Here is a 26607-nt window from a genome sequence, read left to right as displayed (position 1 = left end):
GGATACAAATATGGTAATTACAGTCTTGTAAAGCCACTAGCACGCGCAGCGTTTCGGACAGGTCCTTAATCTAAGAAAATTTTATTTATTTATTTATTTATTTATTTATGCATATACAAGAATGTACATAAGGAATGTGAGGATACAATTATGGTAATTACAGTCTTGTAAAGCCACTAGCACGCGCAGCGTTTCGGGCAGGTCCTTAATCTAAGAAAATTTTAAGGAGGTAAATACTTGCAAAATTTATAGACAAAAAAATGATAACAGATTAATTACATGGAATGAAAAAAAAAAGATGAGAGAAAATTATAGGTACAGTATAATATATTAAAGCACATAGGTAGCTAAGATTGATTGCAATGACAGCTTAAAATGGTAGTTGACAAAAATTGGTAGTCACAATACAGCATATGGCTAGCACATAAAAGAAGACAGCAATGAACACAATGATAAGGTTTGATATTACATAAAAATTAGGAGATTGGGTAACACTAGGTACAGAGCAAATTTAAAGCTCAGTGTAGGAAACTAAATAGATGAAGTTAGGTACTTTTTGGTTTTGCTTTTAAATAAGGCAAAAGTTTTACAGTTTTTCAATTCACTAGGGAGTGAGTTCCATAGACTAGGTCCCTTAATTTGCATAGAGTGTTTACACAGATTAAGTTTGACCCTGGGGATATCAAAGAGATATTTATTTCTGGTGTGGTGAAAATGGGTCCTATTACATCTGTCCAGGGCGGTCCATAGAATTACCCAAATCGACCCAAATCAGCCCAAAACTACCCAAATCGTCTTAGCATTACGTAAGTAATGAAGAAATATGGTATATTTACTTACTATAATGTTGGTGCTACACATAGAACATGATCAAACCTATTTTTACTCTGAAATAATCTAATTTCATAACGAAATTAGACGTAAATATGTGAGAGGTGACGCCATAGGAAGTCGACGGTCCAAGCGACAATTGTGTGGAGCGACTTATCCAAGATATATGGTCGCCAGGAGAGTGTTTGCTGCCATATCAGCCTCCTGTACACAGTGATCCAGTCCTTTTCGTTCATTGAACACCGAACCCTACACGCCCTCTGATATATTGCTTAATTAAGAAATATTCACAAATAAAGATTATATTTGTATATGTTATCAGAAAGGCAGATATAAAATAGTTTTTGTGAATCCATCACAGAGATTATACCTTATTAGAGAGGAAAAATATTCATACTTTAAACAAGGCTTCATGGCCGACGCTCTCCTTACCGATATGGGAACTATGACCTTCCGAAGATCAATGTTAATTTAATCTAGATATTGTAATAAACGAAGTTTTCTATGTCATCATAAAGACATAAATATAAGCTGCATGTTAATAATTTGGCATAAATATAACTGAATTGAAAGTTAAGATATATGCCTTTTTATAGTTACTTGATGGCTCGCTCAGGGAGTGTGAAGGCCTCCACACAAGCCAATCAATTTTATAATTACTTTGCATATATGCAAAGTAACGCCATAGGTCTTTATGTCAGAATAAAGCCATGTAGACGATAATGTAACTACATTTCAAGGAAAACATGTCTTAATATAATTATTAAATGAATGCAAAGTTATGGTTAAATAAATAGCCAATACCACACAATCGCCGGTGTTCGGACACATGAATAGTCGCATTAGGTGAAAGGAAATGTACCCAACCATTTCCATTTACCCAACCAGTTTGTGCACCCTATACTCATCCTCTGTGCGGTAATTTATTGTGCACCACATACTCATCTTGTTACCAGTAGTTTGTGCAACCCATACTCATCCTGTGACCCGTAATTTATTGTGCATCCCATACTCATCCTGTTACCGGTAGTTTGTGCAGCCCATACCCATCCTGTGACCTGTAATTTATTGTGCAACCCATACTTATCCTGTGACCTGTAGTTTATTGTGCAGCTAATACTCATTCTGTGAGTCATAGGACATTGCGCAACCCTTTCTCATCGTGTGAATCTTTGTTTACTTTGCTCTCCATATTCATCCTCTGCGCGATAGTTTCTTGTGCAACCCATACCCATGATGTGAGTGGTAGTTTATTGTGTACCCTATATTCATCCTGTGAGTATAGGGTACACAATTCTTGTTTGGATTCTTGTAATGTTATTTGTCTATTTGTAGTCACAGTATTTGTGCACCCCTTGAGGGACTTGAATTAGAGGGGGGTTGAAATAGCCTAAGCTACTCTATCCCTTTGAGATGTATTTATTGCTTATCTCAATAAACACACTTGAACTTGAACTTGGGTACACAATGAGTTCATTTGTACTCCATACTCATCATCAAGAAGTGTATTTTACCAGCATTGTAATATAAATTAAGAATAAAAGCTTAGCTGGATTACGGACCCATAATCAAAATAAGAGTCATCACTAATTATCATGACAAATAGTCTAGGCTACACTTCCGCCTTCGACAAGCTGCCGCCGGATGTGGGTATAGTTTATTGTACACCCCCGCACCCCCAGTCCTGGAAGGGCGGGCATTGGGATGTGGACATGTGTACCATTATACCCCCCCCCCCACACACACACACACTCCTCTCCTGTTAATAATAATACTAATAATAATAAAAATTCAAAATAATAACGTTAATAAATATTATAATTAAAACACTTACTGTAATACCCTAGTGCTTGAATGAAAGTGAAGGAAAGACCCAATAAATGTGTAAGTGTATTAAAAACCAAATTTTCGTTGGGTGAGCTGGCAGGTGAGCACCACCTGCCAGCTCACCCAGTAATGAACATCACCTGCCAGCTCACCCAGTAATGAACATCACCTGCCAGCTCACCCAGTAATGAACATCACCTGCACACTGCACCGAACCACTTGCCAGCAGGTGCAGAAGTACGATGGAAAGAGCAAAGTATACAATATTTCAAGTATAATATTAAAGATATATTTAGCATTTAATGTTTTCCTATAAAGTTTCAATAATACCTTTATTTGATTTTTTGTATTATTTTCTACCACAGACGTGGCCACACATTAACAATGCTAACCAGCATATATACATTTTCTTCAGTCCGCCATGGACTCTAACCCTTTCCACTACCGCCCACAAGATGGGTATAGGGTGCATAATATAAGAACTAAACTAACTAACTCCATTGATAGGGTTAGAGATTTGTTAAACATATAGGTCAGGGATTTATTGAACAATTAACCACATAAGGTGATTGTAGTGTTTTTAAAATGCTAGGCTAAGCTACATACGTAAATACATAAATACACAGATTTACGTATGCCCTACATAAAGTGTTCGATGTGTCTTTTACATAGTGTCATTAACGTGCATTTACAAAGGTGAAATTGAATTCTGACCAGCTTCCACATATACTTTATACACATACATATACACACACAGACGTATGCGTACATATACATATATATATACATACATATATACACACATACATACACATATATTTGTCTCTTTTACTCTGACAAGGTGAGATAACTGATAGAGAAACTAGTGTGCAATTAAGCACTTAATCACTGAAGGTGATTAAGGTGCTTTCACAAGCTCAGGTTATAGAGTTACATCACATACATTCATTGTATAATTGATACGTTACATGGTCAATCTAGGGTACAAGTTCAATATATCATCAAGTGTTCCAGTACTCAAATAGTAATTACACAGTTCAGCATACCTTAGCCCAGGAGGGCGAAAGTCAGTCAGTATGGGACATTCTACAATATAATGTTCAAGGGAGTGCATATTTTCTCTTTTACAAAGTTGACACATTGTGTACTCGACATTTGGGTTTTGAGAAAGCTGCCAGATACGTCTATATCCCAAGCGTATTATGGCCACTATAACATCACATTGGGTTCTTGTTCCATTAATCCTGTATGTGAATGTCTCCGCACGATATCTATCATAATATTTAATGCTACAATTTTCAGGTCTTTGTGAATTTGTTAGGTCGGTGAGATTTTCATTAGATGTTTGCTTAAGTATTCTCTTTGTCACTGCTAATGAAACACCCATATAAATTTCTACCACTGGTTTTCTACAGGCTGTCTTTGCAAGCATATCAACAGTGTCATGCCTTGAGATGCCAACATGTGATGGTATCCATAGGAATTTAATTTCAAATCTCTTTTCTTTGGCAGCTAAAATATTCATTCGAATATCACTGACTATTTTCTGGGTGTCACTACTATGTGCGTTCAATACCAGGAGTGCACTCTGCGAATCACAGTATATAAGTCGACTGCCTTTGTGTTTTAAAAATTCAGTGGCAAGGTATATGAATGCAAGTTCGGTTTGAGTTGTACTTGCCCAATCATTGACGCGCTTCATTCATGTATGTACGAGAGAAGATTGTTCAAATATATTACATGCACATCCGGTACATCATCCACCTTCTTCTACAGAACCGTCGGTATAGCACTGATACACATCGTTACCCATACTCTGAGTACTTTCAGTGATGCTTCACAGTGTTAACTGTTTTAATAATGTAGAGTGTACATTATCTTTCTTGGGTGCATTTACAAAATCAACTGCTAGATCCAAGTTATCCCATGGAGTAATTGGTTGATTAATCGTTAATTGAGTTGGGTACATATTTAATATTTTGATGGAGTTGGCTACCTTGTAGAACCAAAATGCATTCACGCCGAAAACTGTGCTAATAGACAAAATTATGTTAGAGATATGGGTCTATAATTATCTGAGTGTGCTTTGGGGATGGGAACAATGACACTGTCCAATCATCAGGTAATACTCCTTCACTTAAACTCATTCTGTACAACACTAAAAGTGGATTACCTGGTACTTGTGAGACTAATCTCAGTAAACTGTAAGTAATACCGTCCTCTTCAGGAGCAGTAGACTTATTTTATTGTGCTACACAGCCTTCCCGGCTTGGTGCCTTCTTTGGTAATTACTTATCAAAGGCAGCTCCATACGAGGAGCTGCCTCGTATGGGCCAATAAGTCTTTTGCAGTTACCTTCATTCTTATGTTCTTACTTACATTTATTGAACTTTATCATCATCATCATTTACAGAAATAAATTAACATAAAAAGTAGTCATTTTAATACACAAAACAGAAGTAGATATTATGTAAATTATGATGCAGGATAGGATCACTATTAAGAACTTAATTATAAACCACAATATGTTTAATATCGTCAGAAATTCGGAAACATACCATATATTTTCAAATATTTACAATTAAAGTATTTATTTAGGAAATAAGTATTTTAGTTACCCTAGTTAGCTCTGAGAACACACATTCTTGCAGCAAGAATTTCTTCCCACTAATCTGAGAGATGCTAATGAGACCAGTCTCGACCCACTGGACAGGTCATGAACAACAATCAACTACAGCACCATCTATGTCAGAAGATATTCAAAATATTCTTGATATCATTCAAATTGTCAATACGAGAACAGAATACATAAGTTGAGTGATGTCAAAGGAATCATATTGACTGACCGAGCCCCATTGTAAATATCCGTGGCTTCCTGACCATAAAGGTACCGACGCGGTCGAGGGTAAGAGACCGGATGTACCCATATACCTATGAGGCCATCAAAAATAGTGAGTCACGCCAAACAAAAAGAAGTACTGGTAAACAGGTCAGACACAACCAGTACTATGATGATGCTAAACTGAAAGAGCTTAAATCAATTGCTAGACAGACAGGTAAAGCATATAAGAGCCTTAGAACTCCTCAAATGTTAAAACTGTTTCAGGCCGCGCTTGCAGCGGCAAGGGAGAGAATGACTGAACTGAGACAAAATGAATGGGAGGGTTTTGTTAGTGGACTTAACCTGCATACTCCCCTGGGCAAAGCCTGGAAAGGCATAAACAAAATTATTGGTAAAAATAGTAGACAAGTTTCACACCCAAACCCACTACAGAAAGCCAATCAGTTAATTGCAAAATGGGCTCAGGTTTCCAGCCTTGGAATGCTACCAGCTAGCACTAGGGAGAAATTGCAGGCGAGGTCCACAGACAGAAATTCTCTCATAAATTTCATGTTGAGCAAGCAACATGATGAATGTGATGTTCCATATACAGATTATGAATTGGATGCAGCCCTCTCCAGGGGCAGTAGCACTGCTCCTGGTGAGGACGGTATCACCTATGATATTCTAAGACTCCTACATCGTGTACCCGGTAACCCATTATTAGAATTGTTTAATGCCAGCTATGTCTTTGGGCAGTTGCCTGTATCATGGACCACCAGTCTTACAGTACCTGTACCAAAGCCTGGCCAACCTGATGCTTTCCGTCCCATCTCACTGACCAGTTGCATGTGCAAAACCTTTGAGAGAATGGTGCTTAATAGATTATTGTATAGAGTTAAAGAGCACATGTCACCTGATATCAATGGTTTCACACATGGTAAAAGTGTACACAACTGTATCACAACCTTTCTTACTGTTCATGGAGATAAAAGGCACAAGTACACAACATTTCTTGATTTAAAAAATGCCTTTGATATTGCTAATAGGGAAGTGATTATGTATGAATTAGCGAGAATGGATATAGGGGGACATTTATTACAGTGGATACGAGGCTATCTTACCAACCGGAAGTCCTCTGCGCTGTTCCAAGGCTACAAGAGTGAAACTAAAGTAGTGCAACTAGGCACCCCACATGGAAGAGTACTTAGTCCTACCTTGTTTAATGTTCTAATTAATGCTTTACTAAAATCAATCCCAACTAGTCCGGCAAACATCACTATCAGCTATGCAGATGACATCCTTGTGCATACTAAAACCCACCGCAAAATGCAAACAGTCTTAAATTGTATACATACAGCTTGTGAGAGCCTTGGTCTTGTAATCAACGCTGCTAAAACTAAGGTATTTAACAGACAAATTGGCAACCGCAAAAGTGGACCACGAAAACTTAAGATAGACAACATACCAATAGACTATGTCTCTTTTTTCAAATACCTTGGTGTCTCTGTCCCTTGTACCTCAACTGCAGTCAATAAGTTACATCAACAATGTAGAGACAGACTCAAGGCTTTCAGAACTGTAGTGGGGTACAGCCCGAAATATGGTGTTAATATTAGAATAGCAAGAATGATGTATTTAGCGTATATAAGGTCTCTGATAGACTATCATGCACCAGCTTTGGTCCTGCAGAATGGCAAAAGTATTGATAGACTGGAAAAAATGCAAAATGAAGCACTCAGAATTATACTTGGCTGTCCTATAACTACCAAAGTTCTCAACATGCGGAAAGAATTAAATATACTTAGCATTAGAGATAGAATATTTGAAATTAATCTTATGATGGGACTAAAGCTGCTGCGTGATAACAAAAACAACATTGTGTCAGTTGCACTGTTAGAACACATACGAAATGGAACTAGCGAGTCTAAATGGATTCAAAGAACTGCCACTCATATTAAAATGATGGCACTGCACGATGTATATACAGATGAAAGAGTACAGCACTTCCTTCCACCCTGGTAGATAGTACCTTTTGACATCCCGACCCCTGCATACCACACCAAGAAACTAATCACAAGCAACCCTCATGCTCAGCTTGCTGCTAAATTAAGCACCATAGAACACATTCACAATATACAAGCTGAAAACAACATTGCACAGACCATATACACTGACGGATCACTCAATACAGCTACAGGGAGGGCAGGAAGTGCTGTTATTGCTCATCAGCCCGATGGCAGCACAATTCAAAGAAATATCCGAATTAGTAACTGGACGTCCACAATGCAAGCCGAGTTGGTAGCGATACTGGTAGCACTCGAAATTATTGACAACACTGAAGTAGACAGCTTAATTATTTCTGACTCCCTATCCTCACTACGAGCAATAAACAGTTTGCAATCAAGTAATAACGTGCTTGTCTTGGAAGCTAGACGTAGATATATAAGAATACTTTGCAAGAGGGTAAATATAAAAATGTTGTGGATTCCTTCTCACACTGGCATGCAGGAACATGACAAAGTTGACGCCCTTGCTAAGGCTGCAGTAAATAAAGACAGTATTGAATGGAATCTTGAGTTATCAAATAGGTCCCTTAAAAGTGTCATTAGACGAGAACTCCTGGATGGATTTGAAGAAAGTAGAACAGTGCAAACTGGAACTAGCAGGTCCATCGTTCATCACAATGAAATGTGTGAAATAAAACATGTGTATGGGGCAAGTAACAAAGTCGAGCATGGGTCTGAGGAAAAACTGTCCTTACTCTGAATACCGCAACGTCTGTGCTTATATGAATATATGTCACATACACATATTTTATAGCACACATTTAATTTGTATCTAGTTCTTTATTGTTAACTTACATAATCAAAGAACCTTGCAACATCTACATTCGAGGAAGGATTCCAGAAGCAGTTAACAACTGCCATTTCTTGTTTCTGGAATTCTTCTTTATGCTGTAGGTAAAGTAGTTAATAGAACTACAGTCTCCTGCTCCTGGGGTTAGTGGTTCGAGACTACTTGTGCCCAGGGTGAATGTGGAGGTCAGTAGTTCGACCTTGGAGGTGGACCTCGATATACACCTAACGAATAGACATGCACAAGCTGCCTGTCCTCAGTGTATATTTTACACACACACACACACACACACACACACACACACACACACACACACACACACACACACACACACACACACACACACACACACACACACAAACACACACACGTGAGTGTGTGATTATGCGAGACTGGTTAACATCAGAACAGCCTTCAGGAACCTGTGTAAGGAATCATTCAGAACCTTCTATACCACATATGTAAGACCAATCCTGGAGTATGTGGCCCCAGCATGGAGTCCGTACCTTGTCAAGCACAAGGCGAAGCTTGAAAAAGTTCAGAGATATGGCACTAGGCTAGTCCCAGAACTAAGAGGCATGAGCTACGGAGAAAGGCTGCGAGAAAAGCACCTCACGACACTAGAAGGCAGAAGAGTATGGGAGACATGATCACTACCTACAAAATTCTCAGAGGAATTGACAAGGTAGATAAAGATAAACTGTTTAACACGGGTGGTACGCAAACAAGGGGACACAGGTGGAAACTGAGTACCCAAATGAGCCAGAGGGACGTTAGAAAGAACTTTTTCAGTGTCAAAATAGTTAACAGATGTAATGCATTAGGCAGTAATGTGGTGGAGGCTGACTCCATACACAGTTTCAAATGTAGATATGATAGAGTCCAGTAGGCTCAGGAATCTGTACATCAGTTGATTGACAGTTGAGAGGCGGGACCAAAGAGCCAGAGCTCAACCCCCCAAGCACAATTAGGTGAGTACACACACACTCACTCTCTCCCTCTCATAAGGGAGGTGGTGGCCGAGTGGACAGCGCTCTAGACTCGTGGACCTAGGGAGTAAATGTTACTCCTACTGCTATGTAACAAGATTTTGTTGGTACATTTTCATGTAAATTCACAACTCTTCGCGCCGGAAACAAGTCATGAGAGAGCCACACAATAATTTTCGGATCTAACCTTCATTCTTTCTCAATGTGTTGTATACAATGAAATGATTATACATTGCTCTGTTGTGAACATTGTATACAGTACCTCAAGATATACATCCCACAACAGTTAACTAGCTCCCAGATACCTAATTAATTCTCTACTCTCTGTAAATGTTAATGTGATGTCACCGAGCAGTAAATAGGTACCTGGAAATTAGACAGTTGCTACGGGTTGCTTCCTGGTGTGTGTGTACTCACCTATTTGTGCTTGCGGGGGTTGAGCTTTGGCTTTTTGGTCCCGCCTCTCAACTGTCAATCAACTGGTGTACAGATTCCTGAGCCTACTGGGCTCTATCACATCTACATTTAAAACTGTGTATGGAGTTAGCCTCCACCACATCACTGCCTAATGCATTCTATCCGTTAACTACTCTGACACTGAAAAAGTTCCTTTTAACGTCTCTGTGGCTCATGTGGGTACTCAGTTTCCCACCAGTGTTGAATAGTTTATCCTTGTTTACCCGGTCGATTGTTTGTGTGTGTGTGTGTGTGTGTGTGTGTGTGTGTGTGTGTGTGTGTGTGTGTGTGTGTGTGTGTGTGTGTGTGTGTGTGTGTGTGTGTGTGTGTGCGAGAGAAAAAAAATTAGTTAGTCAGTAATAGTTGATTGACAGTTGAGAGGCGGGCCGAATGAGCAGAGCTCAACCCGCGCCTGCACAACTAGGTGAATACTCTCTCACTCTCTCTCTCTGTCTCTCTCTGTCTCTCTGTCTGTCTCTCTCTCTGTCTGTCTGTCTATCTTTCTCTCTCTCTCTTTCTCTCTCTCTCACCACTCACATATGTGTTGTATGTGGATGCTGAAGTTCAGTCTCTTGTCTATGTATAGGTCAAGGAACTTTCCATAATCATTATTGCTAATGTTAACATTGTGTATCTGAAGTTGAATTTGGTTTCAGGATTTACTTTCGAACAAAAATAGTAGTCGGTCTTTTTTATGTTTGATGTGAGTTTGTTAGTTTACATCCATGAGTGGACTTTTTAAATCTATTATTTTTATTATTATATAGTGCGTTTGGGTTGGGGTCTGAATAGAGGAAGGTAGCATCGTCAGCACTTATGTTTACACTTATTGGAAGTATCTAAGTATCAACTAAAGTATCTTCACACTTGACTTAAACTTTAGTAGCTATTTTCTGGACCATTCCTCAAGTTTCGGAGGTCAACGAAGATGGAATTCACATGAAATGGCTTATGTTACCATCACTAATAATGTTGTGTTTTCTGTCTAGCTTCAGACACGGTCATGTTACAATTGTGTCTTAGAGAGTTGCGCGCAATTAAGCATGATAGAAATCACTTACAATTAATGCAGGATGGTAGAAAATCACTTACAATTAATGCATCAAGTTTGGAGACTTGAATTGAAATTGAAATTGAAATAAGTTTATTGAGGTAAAATACACACAAATGGATGAGGTAGCTCAAGCTATTCTCACCCCGTTCAGTACATCGTGTTAATACATAGACACACACACTTGTACACATTTTAGTGTAACAAGCAAGGCAAATAGTTCTGTCTGATGGGTAGAGGCAACTGCACTTGCAGCTGCACCCGTGTGGCGGTGTAGGAAACCATCAATGTATATGATTTGAGAGAGAGAGAGAATGATCTGTAGACAGAGCATCAATATGGCGTAAGGTATTGGGCTTTGCCTCAAGATGAAGCATAATAAAGAACCCGAATATCAGGAGAAAAAATTACATTAAAAACTGTCCACATGATACATATATATAATCACGTTTTAAACATTTTAATTTTATTATTTGCATATATATATATAATTAGGAAGTAATGTTTATCTGGGTAAGTTGTCAGCTTTTATGAACTAATAGCTAGTGCGGCTTGTATACTGGGTACATCCGGTCTCTTACCCTCGACTGCGGCGGTAACTTTATGGTCAGGAAGCCACAAATATTTACAGTTCAAGTTCAAGTATGTTTATTGAGACAAGAAAAAAATACATCTCAAAGGGATAGAGTAACTTAGGCTATTTCTACCCCCTCTACTTCAAGTCCCTCAAGGGGCGTACAAATTCAGTAAGTACAAATAGACAATTAGCATTACAAGAATCCCATTTAACATTGCAGGTTAATATAGTAAGTACAGCATACAATTGTTACACTCTTGGGGCAAAATTTTTGTAGCTCCTAAGTATACTGTCTATCATACCATTATCACACATACAAAAAATTTGATGTGGTACATTACTTATTTCCTTATTTCTATAGTTATCAATAAGTTGACACTCTAATACATAATGTTCTAAGGTGTGGGCGTGCGGCATACTACATAATTTACACTCCTTATCTTTTTCACTGACATCAACTCCGTATTGCCAGATATATTTGTATCCTAATCTTAATCTCATGTAAATTGAATCCTTCCAAGTTGACTTTCCTTTATCATAGGTGAAGGACGAGTTTGTATTTATTACTGAATAATTCTTAAGTGTGTTACTACTATCCACTATTGCCATTCTTTTTATCATTTCTTCATCTTCATTTCCTCTTATTAATGTTATATATACATGTACACATAATCATACATACATGTACATATATATACATATGAGGTAAATCCAGAGAAATGAAATATGGATTTTTCCGCATACAAATGATTATTGTTTCGTGATCGTCAATTGCATATATACATATACATACATATACATTCACATACATATTCAATCACCCACACAAATACACACATCAATAATCTTTGTATCACAAGTGATTCAACAAGAGGCTCACAAGTCACTATACTAGGCACTTTACATCTATGGTGAGTCGTCCAATTACTAGTCTTGCTCTACACCCACCCAACTGGGCGGCAGCTTTACAGTCATGTGCTCCACACCCACCCAACTGGGCGGCAGCTTTACAGTCATGTGCTCCACACCCACCCAACTGGGCGGCAGCTTTACAGTCATGTGCTCCACACCCACCCAACTGGGTGGCAGCTTTACAGTCATGTGCTCCACACCCACCCAACTGGGCGGCAGCTTAACAGTCATGTGCTCCACACCCACCCAACTGGGCGGCAGCTTAACAGTCATGTGCTCCACACCCACCCAACTGGGCGGCAGCTTAACAGTCATGTGCTCCACACCCACCCAACTGGGCGGCAGCTTAACAGTCATGTGCTCCACACCCACCCAACTGGGCGGTAGCTTAACAGTCATGTGCTCCACACCCACCCAACTGGGCGGCAGCTTAACAATCATGTGCTCCACACCCACCCAACTGGGCGGTAGCTTAACAGTCATGTGCTCCACACCCACCCAACTGGGCGGCAGCTTAACAGTCATGTGCTCCACACCCACCCAACTGGGCGGCAGCTTTATAGTCATGTGCTCCACACCCACCCAACTGGGCGGCAGCTTAACAGTCATGTGCTCCACACCCACCCAACTGGGTGGCAGCTTTACAGTCATGTGCTCCACACCCACCCAACTGGGCGGCAGCTTAACAGTTATGTGCTCCACACCCACCCAACTGGGCGGTAGTTTAACAGTCATGTGCTCCACACCCACCCAACTGGGCGGCAGCTTAACAGTCATGTGCTCCACACCCACCCAACTGGGCGGCAGCTTTATAGTCATGTGCTCCACACCCACCCAACTGGGCGGCAGCTTAACAGTCATGTGCTCCACACCCACCCAACTGGGCGGCAGCTTAACAGTCATGTGCTCCACACCCACCCAAATGGGCGGCAGCTTTACAGTCATGTGCTCCACACCCAACCAACTGGGCGGCAGCTTAACAGTCATGTGCTCCACACCCACCCAACTGGGCGACGGCTTTACAATCATTTGCATGAATTACTTACAGTAAGCAAATTTTAGATACTTCGCTAAGATTTCGGGCAGCACATCATTATAAATGAAGTACTTACACTTTTCTTGGACACCAATGATGGTGTTATCTCTGAATTCCGCGATTTTTTTTAAATTCCAGTACTGTATATAATGACGCAAAGTATGCGAATAGTTCTGCAATAGTGATCCTATCCTGCGTCATAATTTACATACATATCTACTTCTGTTTTGTGTATTAAAATTACTACATTTTTATGTTAATTTATTTCTGTAAATGATGATGATGATAAATTTCAATAAATGTAAGTAAGAACATAAGAACGGAAACTGGTCGCGTAAATGGAAATGGTTGGGTACATTTCCTTTCACCTACCTAATGCGAATATTCATGTGTTCGGACACTGGCGATGGTGTGGTATTGCCTATTTATTTGACCATGTCTTTGCTTTCATTTAAGATATGTTTTCCTTGAAATGTATTTACATTATCGTCTACATCTGTCTTTATTCTGAAATAAAAACCTTTGACGTTACTTTGCATATATGTACATTAATTATAAAATTGATTGGCTTGTGTGCAGGCCTTCACACTCCCTGAGCGAGCCATCAAGTAACTATAAAAAGGCATATATCTTCACTTTCACTTCAGTTATATTTATACCAAAGTATTAACATGCAGCTTATATGTCTTTCTGATGACATAAAAAACTTCGTTTTTTACAATATATAGATTCAATTAACATTGATCTTCGGAAGGTCATAGTTCCCATATCGGTAAGGAGAGCGTCGGCCAAGAAGCCTTGTTTAAAATATGAATATTTTTCCTCTCTAATAAGGTATAATCTCTGTGATGCATTAACACAAACTATTTTATATCTGCCTTTCTGATAACATATATAAATATAATCTTTATTTGTGAATATTTGTTAATTAAGCAATATATCAGAGGGCGTGTAGGGTTCGGTGTTCTATGAACGAAAAGGACTGGAGTAGTTTAAATAGCGAACGCATACCAACGAATAACGCTAGTATCTATATAACAAATTTATTGTCATGTGGAATTGATTTAACTTCCAGACACTTTTTTTTAATAAATATTAAATATTTTGTGGCTGTTTATGAAAAATATTATTATAAATACACATTCTACTTGTTAATATTACCAATTAAATTTGCGACAATTTGAGCCATGAAATACGACGACTGGATCACTGTGTACAGGAGGCTGTTATGGCAGCAAACACTCTCCAGGCGACCATATATCTTGGATAAGTCGCTCCACACAATTGTCGCTTGGACCGTCGACTTCCTATGGCGTCACCTCTCACATATTTACGTCTCATTTCGTTATGAAATTAGATTATTTCAGAGTAAAAATAGGTTTGATCATGTTCTACGTGTAGCACCAACATTATAGTAAGTAAATATACCATATTTCTTCATTACTTACGTAATGCTAATACGATTTGGGTAGTTTTGGCCTGATTTGGGTCGATTTGGGTAATTCTATGGACCCGTCCAGGGAGAGTTTCAGAGCATGGTTTGCATTTAAGAACAGGGTTTTGTAAATGTAGTTGACACAAGAGAATGTGTGGAGGGAGTTAATATTTAGCAAGTTTAGGGATTTAAACAAGGGAGCTGAGTGTTGTCTGAAAGCTGAGTTAGTTATCATTCTGATAGCAGATTTTTGCTGTGTGATGATGGGCTTAAGGTGGTTTGCAGTGGTAGACCCCCATGCACAGATACCATAATTAAGATAGGGGTAGATTAGTGCACAATATAGTGAGAGGAGAGCAGAGTTAGGAACATAATAATTGATTTTGGAGAGTATACCAACTGTCTTAGCGACTTTCTTAGTTATGTGTTGAATGTGGGTGCTGAAGTTGAGTCTCTTGTCTAGGAATAGGCCAAGAAACTTGCCATCATTTTTATTACTGATGTTAATGTTGTCTATCTGTAGCTGAATTGCATTTGATGATTTGCTTCCAAATAAGATGTAGTAAGTCTTTTCGATGTTTAATGTTAGTTTGTTCGTTGACAGCCATAAGTGGACTTTTTTTTAATTCATTATTCACAACATTATTTAGTGTATGTGGGTTGAGGTTTGAATAGATAAGGGTAGTATCGTCAGCAAACAATAGAGGTTTGAGAATATTAGAGACATTAGGCAGATCGTTTATATATATAAGAAATAGAAGAGGTCCTAAGATGCTGCACTCCAACGGTAATTGGTAGAGTGGAAGAAGTTGTATCATTGATGGTTACATATCACCTTTTCCTTGAACACTTTTCTTCACACTTCCACTCTATTTCTGTCTTCACCAATGGGTCTTAAGTCTGCAGATGGTGTAGGCTACTCTGTTGTTTTTCCTGACTGCACCTTTGTGTCTCCTGCCTCCGGAGACTAGCATCTTCATGGCAGAACTTTATGCTATTCTCTATGCTCTTCATCAACTCTTTTCTCGCTGTCAATCCTCCTCTGTGTTTGTAGTTGACACTTGCAGTGCCCTCATGGCTCTAGAATCCTTTAATCCAGTCCATCCTTTGGTAGTTGAAATTCAACATTGGCTGTTTCTTATCTCCAGTAGATTTAAGACAGTGGAATTTCGCTGGATTCCCATCCATATTGGTGTGTTCTTAAATGAGCGTGCGGACACTGCCGCTAAGGAAGCTATCCGTACCTGTCCCATCTCCCGTAAAGGTATTCCTTATTATGACTTTTACCCAGTTATTCATTTCCCCATTCTTGCCCGTTGTCAGGGTTGTTGGTCTTCTGTTACTGGTAACAAACTGCGTGCTCTTAAGAGTAGTGTGTTCCCGTGGCCTTCCTCCTACCACCGTAACCGGTGGTGGGAAACGGCTCTGGCGAGGTTGTATATTGGTCATACACGATTAACTCACGGGCACTTAATGGAGCGCTGCCCTGCTTCTTATTGTCCAAACCGTTGTGTCTACATGTCCTGACTTCCAGGACTTACGTGTCTTGCTTCCCGACCATCCCTCACTGTCAATTGTCCCTCGATAAAATTCTTGGTAAATTCAATACCTTTGATATTGTTCGCCGTATGCGTTTTTGTTCTTGTATTGGCGACGTTAGTGATATTTAGCGCACTATGATTATCCCACACATTTGATGGTTTGATAATTACTGTACTGTACAGTACTTTGGTTTGGAATGTATAAAATAAAGTTGTTTCATGTATTCAAATGTGTGAGAAAATCCACTGGGGCTGTGAGATGAAGCGAACCTGTAACAAAGGCATTGCCAGTTGCATACTCTACCACCACTGATGGTAAAAGTCTTACGACTGGATATCTTGTGTGACGGGTTATGGTATCACAGCTATACTGAACCAAGATGGCTCTCCCTCACATAAATGAAAGAAATGCTGCTATTGGCCTTGCAGTGTGTAAGTTGCAGGTGGAAACAAATGAAAATTATCAAATAAATAATTAAACAATTTACTGAAATAGTAATGAACAAAAATAACACATGACAATACTTGACTATCATGTAATGCAAAGGTGAACAAGTTAGTATGACCTTAAATGCAAAAAATAAACTATAAGCAATGAATAAAAGTATGAAGATATACTGGTGTTCTGAAGACAGCTACCATACCACCATGGCATCAGTCACACGACGTTGGCTGGAAGCGGACGACGGGTTAGAGACACGAAGGTGATCCTAGAGCACTAAGGGAGAGATTGCCTCTCCAGGGAGGCAGCGCTCTTTATATAGTCCGGCGGTGATGACTCATCCAGTGTCAACACGAGGTGGACATCTGGTCAACTAGCAAACTGCTCGTTGTGGCTGGCGGTGCCTTTGTGTTGAGCTGTACCACTGTCAGTTGAAGGCGGCTAACTGCTTGTTTGTGGGGACAAACTGCCAGTTAACAGTGGCGCCCGGCTTGCCTCTGAGTCGTACCAGGCCGTGCCAGGCCCTGGGGGGTATGGAGAGGTGGCAGGACTGATGACTCTTCTGGGCTGGTGTAGATGCATACTTCCAGTGCAGAGGCATTGAAGGTGAAGGGAAAAGGCAGTTCCACTGCTATACAGGGGATTCACGTGACACTTGTGAAGGCACAGAAAGTCTGGAGGCCCTACTGAAGCCAGTCCAAGTATTAAATAAAACCCCTGAAGTACGCCGGTGAAGGGTAAAGTGAAGGGTGAAGCAATACCGTATGCCCCAACTTCAGGCACACACAGAAAATCACGTTTTGGTCCCACCTCTCAACTGTGTATTTGAAGTTGGGGCGTATGGTGTTGAACTGCTTCAGCCTTCACCTGAGTGCTTGTAGGGCTTACGTAAGACGTTGACTCAAGGAGTGGCCTCAAAACTTGCTGTGATTTATGGGGAAATCCGGTTGTAAGACTTTTACAAAGTCAGTAATATACTGTGGTAGAGTATGCAGCTGCCAGTACCTTGGGCAAGGGTTTACGTCGCCTCACAGCTCCAGTGGATTTTCTGCTTGGTGTATATCAGGTTGTGATTTTGTGTGTGTACCGTATTGTTATGATCGCCGTTTGATAAGTCCTTTCTGGCCTCAAGAGTCATTGTTACCCACCTAGAAAGATTGCAGATGGCCAAAGCAGTTATTTAAGTTAAGAAGGGACAAGTCTTAAACAGAATTTTGCATAATATTTGACTGTAAAGGGGTAAATTGAGGTAGATTGAAAAACAAAATGGTGAACCGGGCAGGCGGTACTCACAATTAGGCGAGTACACTCGGGAACTTTTAAAGTGCAACCAAACATGCTTTAGGCTCTCACAACAAGAGGTGAGTGGTGGTGGCTCAGGTGCTCAGCCAATCAGAGCACCTAAGGAGGGAGGGCAGGAGTGAGAAGGGGGTGGTATGTGGAAGTTTGGTGGCAGTTGTGTGTAGTTTATTCATCCTCATTGTAAGTTTCATGGCTTGGTGTGCATTTCCCTAGTAAATTTAATTCGGGAAAAATTCAGGTGTTTGATTTTTTAAATCAACTTTTTAAATGTTGAGTTGTTGGTTTGGGAGTATGGCATCCTCATGCTGTTGCGTGCTCGCGTGAGGTAACAATGGTGATGTAAAGTTGTGGGGTGTACATGCTTGGGACGTCCTCTCTCGGGATGGCTGGTGTTAGACCTGTGTGTTTGTCGGTTGTTGAAAAGCCGTCATCCTTTGCTGTTGTGGTATTGATTTTACATTGTTCATCTTGTAATTAATACTGTAGTGCGATATCTAGGGCTACCATTTGTAGGTTTAAAATGTCTAATACAAACAGTTGTCCAATGAGTTTTAATAGGAAATATCATCCACCAAGCACCATTGTACAATTATATTAATTGATAGTATATGGATTGTGCAGAACTGCTTAGAATGATCTTTAACACTTGGCTATATTGGTCATGTCAAATACCTGCACGGTGAATGCTCAAAGACCCTTTCTTTATTCACTGTTGTCACATACCTCATGGGGGTATGGATAGGCAAACACTCATTCGGTTAAACTTGCCTTGTAGTACTTTCAGAGCTCAGTAATTTGGAATCTGGTTAGCACTTTCCAAATAAATTGAGCTTTAAAGTGATTTCCTATTTAGGTTTAAAACATTATACCGAATGAGAAACTCGGATTATATAGCCGAACACCAGAAATGTTGTTATTCAATTTGGTTGCCTAAAGCACATTCAAGGACTACACATTACATGGCATTCCAGGATTCCTCTATACCTTGCCTTATGCTGTAAACATTGCCACAACCCTGTGTTTTATTGATTTAAATGGCCACAGGGAGGCATACAACACTGCAGATTATGATGTCATTAGTTATCCACTGTGCTGACAAGTGGGCTGACTGATGTTCGTTGACACCTGTATCGTGCTTCAATTTAATCGCCAGGAGATCACCCTCTCACTAGACTCGTCGTAGGAAGTACAGTATAGTATCTCAAATTACCTTGGATCATAAATAGCATAAGACTTGGGGGTAGAAGAGGCTTGCAGTGTTTGTCATGGCTCTCAGTTGTTCCTGGTATTAGGCAATTTAGTTCTGGAATCATTTTTGTTGGCCAATGTTAAACTTTTTTGAAAGTAGATGTTTTTCTGAAAGGGAAGGGGGGGGGGGAACCTCTATGCTTGGATACAGTTATCTAAGTGAATACTTAGATTTATACAGTAGAATAACTACCTTCTTTTCCTTAGTCAAAAAGGTTGCTTGTTTATTTCTAGGGACTTGTATTTTCTTTTATTTTTAACTGCAGCAACTTTCAGTGAATGATAGATTCTTACTGAAAGGACCTTTACTTCATTGTTGTTGCTTTATGGCCATCTCATTGTGTACAGGGATTCCGCGAAGCTTTTGGGGTTAGTCTTTGACACTCGTTTGTCTTGGTCAGCCCATATCTCTTGCCTCCGAGTTGAATGCTCTAAGGCCCTTAACCTCCTTAAGGTTTTGTCCCATACTTCTTGGGGAGCGGATAGGCGCACGCTCCTCTATTTGCACTCCTCTCTCGTCCTGTCTAAACTCGATTATGGTTGCCCTGCATACTCTTCTGCTTCTCCTTCTACTCTTCGCCGTCTTGATGCTTTGCACCATACTGGGTTGCGTCTCGGCTCTGGTGCCTTTCGTTCGACTCCCGCCCTTAGTTTGTATGTTGACACTGGCTTTCTCTCTCTTCAGGACTGCCGTGATCGCTACCGTCTTCGCTATCTTGCGCGGTCCTTCCAACATCCTTCCTCTCGCCTCTGTCGTGCATTGACTTTTCCTCCTCCTGTGGTTCCTGTTCCTCTTCATTGTCTCCCACTTTCTGTCCAGTTATCTCGCTTACAGGATTCTCTTTCTGTTCATATTTCTAATGTTTCTCCTCGTATTGTTCCTTCATTACCTCCGTGGAGAGTCCCCCTTCCCAAGTTTTGTACGTCCTTGACTTGTATTACTAAAGCCTTTACCCCTCCTACAATTCTGAAAAGCCTCTTCCTTGAGCACTTTTCTTCGCACTCCCACTCTATTTCCATCTTCCCTGATGGGTCTAAGTCTGCGGATGGTGTGGGCTACTCTGTTGTTTTTCCTGACCGTACTTACATGTGTCGCCTACCTTCGGAGGCTAGCGTCTTTACGGCAGAACTTTATGCTATTCTCTATGCTCTTTGTCTCTTGCTTTCTCATTCTCATTCCTCCTTTGTGGTTGTAGTTGATTCTCGTAGTGCCCTCATGGCTCTAGGGTCCTTTAATCCTGTCCATCCGGTGGTCATTGAGATTCAACATTGGCTGTTTCTTATTTCTAGTAAATTTAAATCAGTAGAGTTTTGCTGGGTTCCCAGCCATATTGGTGTTTCAATGAGCGTGCGGATGCTGCCGCTAAGGAAGCTATCCGTTCTTGTCCCATCTCCCGTAAAGGTATTCCTTATTCCGACTTTTATCCTGTTATTCATTCTTCCCCGTTGGCAGGGTTGTTGGTCATCTGTGGTTGGTAACAAGCTGCGTACTCTCAAACTTAGTGTCCCTTTGTGCCCTTCCTCCTACCACCGTAACCGGCGGTGGGACACTGCTTTGGCACGGCTGTGGGTTGGTCATACCCGCTTAACCCACGGTCACTTAAGGGAGCGCCGCCCTGCTCCTTATTGTCCGAATTGCGTTGTCCCTCTTACAGTTGTGCATATCCTTGTTGAATGTCCTGACTTCCAGGACGAGCGTGTGTCTTGCTTTCCGACCGTCCCTCACAGTCACTTGTCCCTCGATAGAATTCTAGGTGAATCGGATACTTTTGATATCGTTCGCCTTATGCGTTTTTGTTCTCGTAATGGCATTCTTGGTGATATTTAGCGCCCTCTGATTATTTCGCACTTTGATGGTGCTACATGGCCTTCCCTGTTTGGTGCCTTCTTTTGGTAATTACCTTACCTTCATTGTTGTTTAATTTTAATGTGGTAGTTGTGATATGGATTGTTCTGGCTCACGTGCAAGGTCTTGGATTTTTGTGTTTTATATTAAGAAATTGCCAGTCTTGTTACTATTTGTAGAGTTAGATCTGCATTATGGCCTCAATATTATAATCTTTATTTTTTTTTAACATGTTATCAGCAATTTTTTTGGTTGGTAATATTTAGATTAATGTCAGTGATGTATATGACCAGGGTTAAGACCCCTTGTGGTATGACAGCATTTTTCCCCAGTCATTTCTTTAACAAATGAAAGGGTCCTCATGTCCTTTCTACCATGTACCTGTTTGTTGCTTCTTGGTCTTTCATTTGGTACTTTGGCTATTAAAACAATGGCCTTTGTTAATGTTGCAATTAGCATTTCTAAAAAAAATGAGCAGGTTCATTAGGCAGGGTTTGTTTTTAGCAAACAAAGTTTAAAAAGAAATATTCCATTCTTTCAGGACCTTGCAGATGTTAGATCAAACTAATTGACAGTAATCTGTTTTGCCCTTTCAAACTTCGATGGTTTTAATCTAGGTAAAATATTTCAGAATATTTGGCAAGTTTGGCAGACAAATCATTTAAGAGCTTTGATTAAATTTAAGTTAAAGACTTTGTGAAAACCATGTTGTATAGATGCTTCAGTGTCACTTGTCAAATGTTTTGTAAATTTAACAATGATCTTTAGTTAATTTAATCATAATTTGTACAAAGCTTAGGTGTTGCATAGCTTTAAATTTACTTTCAAATATGAAAACTAAAATATTGACTAAAGTTTCTTCCACTTTAATATTTCAGACTAATTTGCAATATTTGTTAGTTTATGTAAATTGAATAGGTAGTCCACTTTTACATCTTTTCAATGCATTTTGCATGCACCTATGTAACAAGTTACAAATAGGTGTAAATTTTACCAAGTATTTATTTTCAAAGTAAAAAAATTTCAGATGTTTAAACATTGCATCAATAGTAGTAAACAATAACTTCCAGCATAGTTTCAGGATAAGGTATATACAGTAGTTTCATTAAAATTGTTTTATTTAATAAGTTTGACATATAGTATTTATAATACATCTAATATTTATCAATGTTTCAGGTTGTGAGACAGATGCTCCTAGATGAACAGAAGATCCAAAAGGCCAAGACAACTCCAGAGGCAATCACCTGTAAAAGAAAAATAAACATTAAACAGGGACACTACTTTTATTATCACCAATGCCTAATAATAAGCCCAAAAAATCCTAACAGCCTATCTTTTAAAATAGGCTCAGCAAGGCCTATCCCTTCCTCTGATTTTGGTTCAGAGCTTGTTCCCCAAATGACTGGAAAACCTCCAACAGTTTAGTGCCAGCCATGTGATGTACAGATGCTTCATGCAAAGATCACATTGCCAGCACTAATCTGTTGGATGCATCCACTCATTTGGCAAACAAGCCCTGTGTGTAAATTAACAATGTAACCATTGTTAACAGTCCCTAAACCTATGCACATCTAGTCCATCCAATAGACAGGTACTAGAGCAGAGCTCTGAAAAAGCCAGAGACAGGAAAATCTGCAGGACTGCCTGGTCCCCTTCTATGAAATGGGGTAGGATCAGTAAACTGCATCAATCCCTGTAGGTTGTAACAGTAGGACATGGGTGACACATCTATAAATGGACTAGATAAAAGAACATTACATTAATTGATATAGCTAAAAGAATTTCAATTCAGCTCACCACTTCATAAGTCCTTTACAGTAGAACAGTCACTGGATTTGATACCATTCTAATCTGCATTGGCACCTGAAAAATATTTAGCCAAATTAAATTAAGGTTTTCTTTAGTACTTACAATTTCAAATCAGTTTAAAATAAATAACCTTAAATAAATATGACTTGCATTAGCCCACAACTAAAGACTGCCATGCCACTGTTCAATTACATTAATGTCTACATGAAAGATTCATTTCAGACTAGCTTTAACCACAATGCTATACATTATCAATTACTTTACATTTCATTTAATAAAACTTTAAATTATACATTTACCACTCACCTGATTCTGTAATATATGCAGGTAACCCACTCCAATTGCAAGACAAAGTTCCAGACTTTTCAATCCATATTCTGGAAGATAGTAAACTTTTAAATATACTGCATTTACATTTAAATACATGTAGTAGTTACCAGTCAATATTTTTACTTTAACAAAAAAATCATACCATTATATACTAAACTTTCCCCATTATTGACATTCATATTATGAAATTTGCCCTCAAGTTTTTTTTTAATAAATGAACTAATTAACATTCAAGTGTTTTTTTCAACAATTAACCATAAACTTTTTTTATGCAGTTTCAAAGCAAATGCCCACATTACTTTATTTAAAGTTAAATTCCTCCAAACTAAACTTTTAACAGCTCCCACTAGCCTTGCCCTACAATTTTTTTTCTATTTTTACACCCAAACAATTTTTACCTAAATGGGTTGAAATTTACATACAAAATATTCAGTACCCATAAACTAATTTTGACAAACATGATACTTACTGTGCATCACTTATGATTAAGTTTCTTTTAACCACTCATTCTCATACATTGCAGGGACCTTCCACAACCTGTCATGGAAACAGCCTTGTTAATTCAGTTTACATAAACAGGATGTTACACAATTCCTTAAGTTACCATTTTAAACCACTTGTAAATTTTAGTTACCCTGTATTTATTGAGAAATCCATTGCCATTTGATTACATTTTACATTTATATTAAATATTTTCCTTAAATAAAACTTATTTACCCACAGGACACCCCACAATACTATATATACCATTACATACTCAAGATTTTATTCTTTGCAAGTCTTAATGCAAGCAAACTAAACTTTGGCCAACAACTTTGTAGTTTATTAATAAAAATACAACAATTAATATTAAAAAATTATTAAATTTACATTAGATTTTTATTCAAACCTACTTTACACACCTAACACCGTTTAATCCTCGATTCACTGTCACCAGCCCGTCTCCAAAATGAAGACCAAAAATGATTCCATATACAGAGCCAGTCGGACAGCACACTGGACTTTTAATCCTGTGGTCCTGGGTTCAATCCCAGGCGCCGCCGAGAAACAATGGGCAGAGTTTCTTTCACCCTATGCCCCTGTTACCTAGCAGTAAAATAGGTACCTGGGTGTTAGTCAGCTGTCACAGGCTGCTTCCTGGGGGTGGAGGCCTGGTTGAGGACCGGGCCGCGGGGACACTAGAAAAAAGCCCCAAAATCAAGATAACTTGCCAAACGGCCCATTTATGAATGAAAAAGCTGTACACGATTCAACTTGTGACATAGTAACATTTCCGAAACAAGTGCTTTACAGACTTTCCAACCACAATGCTCTAAATGTCACCGTTGTACTAATACAAATATTTGCCAACAACCTGAACACTTAACTAAAGCCTATATGAGCACAATGAAATTATATTTTTAATAAACAGGATGTGACAAGTTATGATTGCGTCTGTGGGGTCGACCGCTGAAGGTAATGACATTCAGTAGAGGACGGCTTTGTCACAGTACGCCATTTTTATTCTTTAAACTATAGCACCAACTTTTGCCAATATCCTACATGCTATACACTAATTTTGCCCCCCAGGAACACACCCGCCAAGTCTTAAACTAGGTACCCATTCACTGCTCATAATTATACAATTAAGGATTGACACACCTTTTTAACCATGCCTCCAAAGTCTTGGTAAAATTATGAAATATTCCGGTTACCAATATACAACACTGAGGACCTCAGCATCTGACGCACACTGTTGGTGATCATTCATACGAATATCCTTTATACATGACCGTAGACAACAACCTGCAAATACAGTAACACTTTAGCAATATAACGCTGTTAACTACAACCTTTCGCCCCGATATCTGTCACCGACTATCTGTCTGATCTTGCCCCCTACAAGGTACAGTTCCAAACTTCTGTTTTAAATTTCCAATCATTGATAATTCACTAGAACAGACAGGAAACTTACGAAAGTAAACCAACCCATACCAGACGATGTCACTCTTCCACATCTACAGTAACAACCTAATGCAGCTATCATTACTGTATACAAATCTGAAGTGAAGCTGCAGAATTTCCACTAGTCACTCCAGGCCAACTTCCCACAAACCCTAGCCACTGGTACTAATAAACTATTCCCAGCTGTATACAGCCTTCTACCAACCCAGAGCAGGTACCCAATTACTGTTGGGTAAATAGAGTCGAACAGTTAAAGATTGGCGCCTAGTCAATCGTTCCTGGGGCTTTGCATATTAATGGCTTTATTTAATATGCAACATCTATAAATACATATAAAGTAATGTAATATGGTAATATGTATATTTTATGAACACAATTATTAATATTGTTATTATTATTTACGGTACTTTGTGTGCGAAGCATTAAGATACGATGGGAATGAGGTGAAGGTGTTCTGGTGCCAGCTGGTCCATGTAAACAAACAGACGTCGCCTCGCACTACCGCTGACATGCAGAAGTATGAGAAGCTGGAGAAGATTGGCGAAGGTATTAGATTAGATTAGATTAGATTTTTTATTCAGGTAAAGGTACATACATTGAGTTACATACATAATGTTGGATTTAAAGATAGAGATAGTACATACAATACCTAAAGCCACTAGTACGCATAGCGTTTCGGGCAATTATTACTTTGCTATGCTTTTAAATTATTAATCTGGGATCCTTTATTAGGCCATAATTCAGTATATAAGGTGAAGTTTTTCCGCTGGCCTGGGACCATTCTTTAGTTATGACTAAATTTCGCAAGTTGTTTCCACCAGGGCCGTCTTATCAGGATTATGGTCCCTTGGGCAAACCAGTGTGCTGTGGCCCAGGGCCGTCTCGACAGCATTATGGGGCCCCTGGGCAAACCAGTGTGCTATGACAACCACTCACACTTCAACAAAACTGGTATTAAAACATTATAAACATGCTGTAGAGCAGCAACTAATAAACATGATAAACATTTGAACAATACACAAGGCTTGAAAAACGCAATACTGCTACACAGATTAGATGACACAGTATGAAATTACTACAAACTTATTATAACAAGCATTTGTGGCATTTCATTTCATAAAATTGCTTTGTTATTGGCTTGAAGTTAATAGTCTAGGATGTCATTTTCCATGCACATGAGTGAAAGCCAGTTCAAATGATGCTGACCCATTGTGCTATGAAGCAGATTTTTTTTATAAGTTTTTCATGCAGATCGGCGTTCAATCCTCGACCGTCCACAAGTGGTTGGGCAACATTCCTTCCGCACGTCCCATCTTCTTCCCTCACTCTTGTGGCCTGCTTTGTGTTGACA

General features: G+C 39.3%; 1 protein-coding gene and 2 long non-coding RNA genes across 8 annotated transcripts in view; 2 read left to right on the top strand and 1 right to left on the bottom strand.

Annotated features, from left to right (window-relative positions):
• The first annotated feature begins 228 nt into the window (after window positions 1–228).
• Window positions 229–22448, top strand: LOC138358919 (uncharacterized). 2 transcript variants are annotated; one of them, XR_011225623.1, is made up of 2 exons: window positions 229–457; window positions 22350–22448. It is a non-coding gene; the product is annotated as an uncharacterized lncRNA (long non-coding RNA). The 2 variants fall into 2 exon arrangements; XR_011225624.1 differs by lacking the exon at window positions 229–457 and adding an exon at window positions 14881–15581.
• LOC123746994 (uncharacterized) lies at window positions 22274–25771 on the bottom strand. Of its 5 annotated transcripts, XR_011225622.1 has the most exons (7): window positions 25267–25455; window positions 24954–25097; window positions 24418–24490; window positions 23782–23849; window positions 23289–23359; window positions 22971–23036; window positions 22274–22417 (listed from the first exon to the last, which is right to left on the bottom strand). It is a non-coding gene; the product is annotated as an uncharacterized lncRNA (long non-coding RNA). The 5 variants fall into 5 exon arrangements; XR_006771598.1 differs by lacking the exons at window positions 24418–24490; window positions 25267–25455 and adding an exon at window positions 25659–25771; XR_006771597.2 differs by lacking the exons at window positions 24418–24490; window positions 25267–25455 and adding an exon at window positions 25664–25771.
• Cdk5 (Cyclin-dependent kinase 5) overlaps window positions 25665–26607 on the top strand; it is a 38573-nt gene continuing 37630 nt past the window's right edge. Inside the window, exon 1 of the mRNA XM_045728905.2 lies at window positions 25665–25802. Within this exon, the coding sequence (XP_045584861.1) occupies window positions 25766–25802 (37 nt within the window). The 5' untranslated portion in view covers window positions 25665–25765. The remainder of the gene's footprint in view (window positions 25803–26607) is intronic.

This window comes from Procambarus clarkii, chromosome 87, assembly GCF_040958095.1.
Source record: "Procambarus clarkii isolate CNS0578487 chromosome 87, FALCON_Pclarkii_2.0, whole genome shotgun sequence".
NCBI classification, from domain to species: domain Eukaryota; kingdom Metazoa; phylum Arthropoda; class Malacostraca; order Decapoda; family Cambaridae; genus Procambarus; species Procambarus clarkii.
The sequence above is the reverse complement of the archived record's forward strand: the minus strand, read 5'-3'. Positions and strand labels throughout refer to the sequence as shown.